Source organism: Strix uralensis, chromosome 2 (assembly GCF_047716275.1).
Source record: "Strix uralensis isolate ZFMK-TIS-50842 chromosome 2, bStrUra1, whole genome shotgun sequence".
NCBI lineage: Eukaryota > Metazoa > Chordata > Aves > Strigiformes > Strigidae > Strix > Strix uralensis.
Genome location: NC_133973.1, coordinates 8,491,190 through 8,496,950, shown reverse-complemented (window position 1 = coordinate 8,496,950; position 5,761 = coordinate 8,491,190). Strand labels below are relative to the sequence as shown.

Here is a 5,761-nt window from a genome sequence, read left to right as displayed (position 1 = left end):
ATATATCAGGGAGTAAAAAGGATTTTAACTCAGCCCTCTGTGAAGTAATAACCCATTGCCTCCTTTTTTTCCTTTTGTTTGTAAAATCAAATAAAACAACATCTGACAAACAGCACCCAATCAGGACGGAAAAATGTATAGATTTACATTTTACAGAACTCATATTTATGCCATGTGATGAGGGCTGGGCCAGCAGTCCTTCCTGCTTTGTGAGGCAGAGATCAAGATTCCTCTGCTACGCGGTGGGGAAAACATAATTTTCAGGGCAGTTTCTCCCATTAAAGTAAAACAGACCAAACAGATCCAACACAGGTAAGCACTCCCCCACTGCTCACTCCGCCCTCTTTCCTAATGAGTTTCCTGCTTTTGTGGGACAGACCTAGAAGAGCTGCAAAAGAGTAGAAGGTATGTGATCGTCTAGAAATTGCTTTGGATTCAGAACCTGGAAAAAAGGAGGATCTAGTTTCCCACAGAAAACTCGTACAACAGGATCTTCCCATCATTTGGTACCTTCCCATATTCACTAGTTTCCAGCTTTTAGTTTCAAAAGAAATCTTCATCATTTCCCTACAGGAAAACTCAAAAGGAGGAAGGGAGAGTTTTTACCAGTGTCCCATCCTCAGGTCAGAAGGAGAAGGAGCAGGAACAAAAGAGCTTGCACATTTTACCTTGTGATGAAGACAGAAGTTAAAACATGACTGCTCCTACCTACCGAAACCTCTCTCTGGTAAGTATAGCTGAAAAACAATGTGTTTCTTTTTCTGGCATTTGTATCTATACATTTATCTATTTTTGCTGTAACAAGGGAACGCATTTAGTGTGCAAAAGCACACAATGTAACATGGAACTATATAAAACTGTATATTTTTTGGAGATGCATAGTCATAAAAAATATGCCCATTGTCATGCTTTTTTCCTTCAAAGGCTTCTTCATGAAAACAGCGGGATATATGTAGGTTTCTATAACACATGCAAGATGACTCCTTAATTATGGTATTCTTGAATACCACAGATGCCCGTTACCCATTGCGTATTGACTGCACACAGTGACAACTGCTGTCTCTTTCACAGAGATGAGCTTTGGAATGGGGGACAGGAGGGGCTCTCGTGTGTGAGAATGGTGCAAAAAAGCACATCAACAGAAAAACAATGAGGATGTAGAAAAATATTCAAACACACACCTACATTTTGCAAAAACATACACCAGCTGTATCTAGAACCTAAAGTCATGTTATTGCTATAATGCTACACTGAAGTTAGACACTCAATTTACTGGGGCAGACAGCCCCATTAATAAGGCTACTTTTCTTCCCTGATCTGAACTAGTATCTGAATATTCATTATGCAATGTACAAATGCCCTAGAATTAACCTTTAAAATCATTTGGCATTTCACTTTCGCAGTAACCTCAAATCTGCATCCTAGACTGGTCTAAGTTCTATTAAGAAGCTAGACCTTTTTACATAAGCCTGACAATTAAGTGCTGATGGTGTATTTATGCATTTTGTCTTGCAACTGTGTGTCCGAGCATTTCCATTATTCAATATGCATTCACATAGGAAAGTCTAGTACATTTACACTGACATGCATTTATGCACAGATTTCCCAGGCTTATTACACATATGCATAGCTGCATGTTCTCATGATGGCATGTACTTGAGTGTGTATGTTCTTATTTTGGTCCTGATAATGTGCTTATATGCTCATGCTTCATGTTGAAAAAACTATTGTGTCTCCCACAGATGTCTGTCCCCCTAACTGCTCATCTGTTCTCAGCTGTCTGCTACAACCATCTATACTACCATGTGGTTAGAGACACACTGGAAGAACATCCGCCAAACCTTGTTGCTTCTTTTCACTGCTGCTCTTCTCATTGGGGTCACCATGCTGGCCATTTCATCTAACATCAATCCAGTAGGCTATTTCTTCCTAGGGGTAGGGGGAGTGTGCCTGATCGGCTATTTGCTGAGTGTGTTTGTCGAGTGTTACCTGCGGAATCAGCGACATGATGCAAATGAGATACCTACAAACAGGCAAAGCCAAGCAGGGTAGGCAGCAACCTGGTTACTCCTCTTACTTTAACCCTCTCTTCTCAGTCATGGCCATTTTACATACTGTTTTGCTGCCCTTCCCCTAAGGCTCCATTCCAGAGACAAAAGTTCTTTTTAGCTTGTTTTCTTTCATTCTTCAGGTGGAGATTGCAAACGTCTATACCATGTATGTCCTGTATCTTGTCCAATATATATTTTCTTCCCCCTGTGAACTGATACACTAACAGTTCCCAAGGTTAAACAGATCCAGGCCCAGTTTTATTTTTCTTTGAGTAATCGAGTCTTGCCAAACAATGAGTCAGACAAGGAAAAAGGAAAAATGCTGAAGCAATACTGAATCTTAGCCGGGCTTAGCTCTATAAACCTTATCTCCAGAGCAACTGTTCCCCAGTAAACTTTTAAAAAGGAACCTGTAACTGGGTGTGTTTTCAGTCTTAAAAACCCAACTTGACACACTAATAAACCCTGATTCTGAGAGGCTCTGAATACTCCCACATCTTTTTGGCTTCATATATGTTTGCAGGTTCTCAGCATCACCTAATTTAACCCTAATTTGCCTAGTGTAGTTGAAGAGTTTAACTTGTCTCTTTGCTTCCTTGTCTGTATAATCCAGGTAATCATTATCCACATCCATACATGACTTGACATTCTCAAACACAGTTTGTAGGAGGGTAGGTTTGCAGGGTGTTTATTTTTAGAAAGAGTACATAAAGGCAGTCTACATTGGGCTTTGCTAGCTCAGGGGCATGCTAGAAGAAAATTAGTATCTGTTTATTTAAAAATATGACCTACAAAGGAAGATGTTTCTAAAGTAACATTTTTCTCTGCAGATACTCTTTCTAATACAGAATAGTTAGTCCTTGTTTAAACTAAATGCAAACACTTTTCCCCACTTCTTAAAAATAGATGAACATTGAGCTAATATATTAAAAATGCAAGGTCCTGTTTTATTCCAAGAAATAATCAGTAGTTAGTAATTCTTAGTAATAAATTTTAACTGGTAGGAGATTTTAAATGACGGACATCAAGCTAAGCCTAGGATACTGAACTGAACACTGTGAGTTTCTTCACTTATTCTGAGGAGTGTGGGAAAATAGTCAGATGAGCCATTCTCTAGACCAAAAAGCAAGACATTAAGTTGGCTGGACAAGTGAGCTGATGCAGTGACAGAATATCACATACAGTAATACTACTTGAGAGATCCTGTCTCAGTCCCATCTATTGATTGTAGCATGGTCCCTATGGGACATTATCCAGACTACTTGCCTGTGTGTAAACTAAACAGTAAAATAACCAGTGTAACTGCCATTCCTCTCTGTGCACAGGGTGAACACTGCCTACGAAGCACCCACCTACGAGGAGGTGATGACCATGTCAGTTCCAGCCATATGGACGATTGCATCCAATCCAGGCTTAGTGCCCTCACCACTGAACGAGCCTCCTCCTTACAACGCAGTTATTGAATCATCTGCCCAAGAAGAGATTATGGTGGAGGCTCTCAGGGCATCAGACACAACGCGCACCTCTGAGACAAACACAGGCTCCAGGATGCCATTGCAGCTGGTGCTGCCCCCGAGGCTGCAGCGGTTTGTTTCGGACATCCATGAAGTGAAAGGTATTGAAGAGAGGTTTGAGCCACTAGAGCCACTCACTCCACCACCTGCTTATGAGAGTGCCATCAACGATGAGGTCTTTGAAGATGCTTTCCAGCCCTCCGTATTATGATTAATTTCACTTTCCATGAATGCAGAACCACACCCTTACCCGAATACAGGGCACTCCAAGAGGGAAGGTGAAAGAGCTTTTTCATGCCTGAAAGTGTGAAAGTTTGTCTCACCATTCTTTGAACCAGAGCTGAACTACAGACTCAGCTTCTGATGTCACTAGAATCTTTTTGCACAAAATATAAATCAATGCAATACCATAATGCTTTGTCTTGGCAGATGCATAGAAGCACTGTAAGGAAAGTTGTGTTATATATGGCAACAATTCTCCAACTGGAGATACACCTTTGTGGGGCAGGAGAGTGAATCATGAGAAGAGACAAGGTTGCCAAAGGACCTCTGAAGAAGGACTGTAGGGTGCAGCCAGGAGAAGGTGCCTGGGAAAGGGGAGGAATAGAAACAGCACTAAGTAGGTTCTGCCTGTGTGTTACAAACAGCAGTATTGCTGAGAGCTGTGCAATCATCAGCCACCCTGAAATCCCTACTGAGAGACTGAGGTTGCAGTTCCCCGAGCTGCTGTTTTACAGCAATGCAAATGTATGGTCTGTGCTGTTTGTTGCTACCCCTCTGCCACTCTTGCTCCATGTCCTCAGCTGTGCTGTACTGGAGCGTGACTGAGGGGAGGGTGTGTGTCTTCATTTGGAAGCTGGCACCACCTTGATACCTGTCACTTGGGGTTGAAAAGCTGACAGCAAGAATGGCACCATGAAATGACTTTTGTTCACAAGGTTCTCATCCCACACAGCCTGCAGTGGTGGACAAGAGGGAGATAATAGCAGTTTTTCTCCAATAAGAGAGGCCGGCAGTGGGACACATACATATATACATATCCTCTGCCTGGACCACCAGTCTTCGCAGCTCTGCAGGAAGGTGTATTTCTCCGCTGTACTACAGCCCCAAACAGATGGCTTGAGATACTTTATTGTCATCATGGCAAGCATTTGCACAGAAAGGTCAGCGTTCCTCCAGTTCTTCGTAATGACGCCACGCACGGAGGCTTCTCCCCAGAGAAGGGGAAGGGCCAGTCTGTCTGCCAAGGGCACAGCTGCAGTGGGGAGCACCCGAGGATAACAGTCCCAAAGCATGTGCGGTCTTCATCATGATGACTCTAGGCTGGAGCCAGATTCTAGCTCTCATTGATCAGTGATGCTGTGCAGTCTTTGAAAATGGGCGAGTTAAACTGATAGGCTCTGCAGTGCTAAAGTGGTCTGCAGTATGCAAAGAGACATTCATGTCTGGTGAATGTTCAAATTAAAAAAAAAAAAAAATGGTGGTCTGAATCTCCTTATGAAGGAGAGCAGCAATCATCACAGCCTTGTCTCATACAACTGCATCATCTTTAATTCATATGAGCTACCATCAATCCATAGGCTAGAAGCAAATAAATTATTTCTTATTGTTCTTTATAGTTCAAAGGAAAAAATGACCTTTTATGTTGTTTATAAATAAATGGGACTACATTAAAAATACCTGGTGGCATCATTAGTCTTTCCTTCTGAAACACTCCATGCTTTTGCTTGCATTCTGCTTATCTGATAATCCTGGCTTAGAAAAAGGAGTTCCACTTCTAAATCCACAGCTGAATCACTTTAACATCATTATGAAGCAGCTATAACACCTCTATCATAAAAGTATTATGAGAGACGTATTTGCTGATAGAGGCAATGACATTTCTTTAAAGCCAATCAGTTCTCGCATTTCCCTCCTGTATCTGCAAGCATGAAAGAACAAACCACAGTAAGAAGCAGACAGGTATACCACATAGGAATAGAAACTTTGCATCTAAACTGGGCAACCCAGGACCTTTCTGTGTGCACTGAATTGCCAGGAGTCAGAAATTAAGGTGACCAGCACAGACAGAAACTAGCCAAAACAAAGACCAAGAATACCACCAGTTATGATCACTAGGATTTTGTCTTCAGCATCTGTAAGGGATAACCCTCAAGCCTTTGGACTTGTGTTAAGTTTTAGTATGTGAAACCCCTC

General features: G+C 41.9%; 1 protein-coding gene across 2 annotated transcripts; it reads left to right on the top strand.

The window, feature by feature from the left end:
* The first annotated feature begins 272 nt into the window (after nt 1-272).
* On the top strand, nt 273-5,244 carry TMEM139 (transmembrane protein 139). Of its 2 annotated transcripts, none has more exons than XM_074860863.1 (4): nt 273-312; nt 574-727; nt 1,743-2,048; nt 3,377-5,244. In XM_074860863.1, the coding sequence occupies exons 3-4, from the start codon at nt 1,804-1,806 to the stop codon at nt 3,774-3,776; spliced, it is 645 nt and encodes a 214-aa protein (XP_074716964.1). In that variant the 5' UTR covers nt 273-312; nt 574-727; nt 1,743-1,803; the 3' UTR covers nt 3,777-5,244. The 2 variants fall into 2 exon arrangements, with proteins under 2 accessions (XP_074716964.1, XP_074716965.1); XM_074860864.1 differs by lacking the exon at nt 273-312 and adding an exon at nt 392-405.
* The last annotated feature ends 517 nt before the right edge of the window (nt 5,245-5,761 follow it).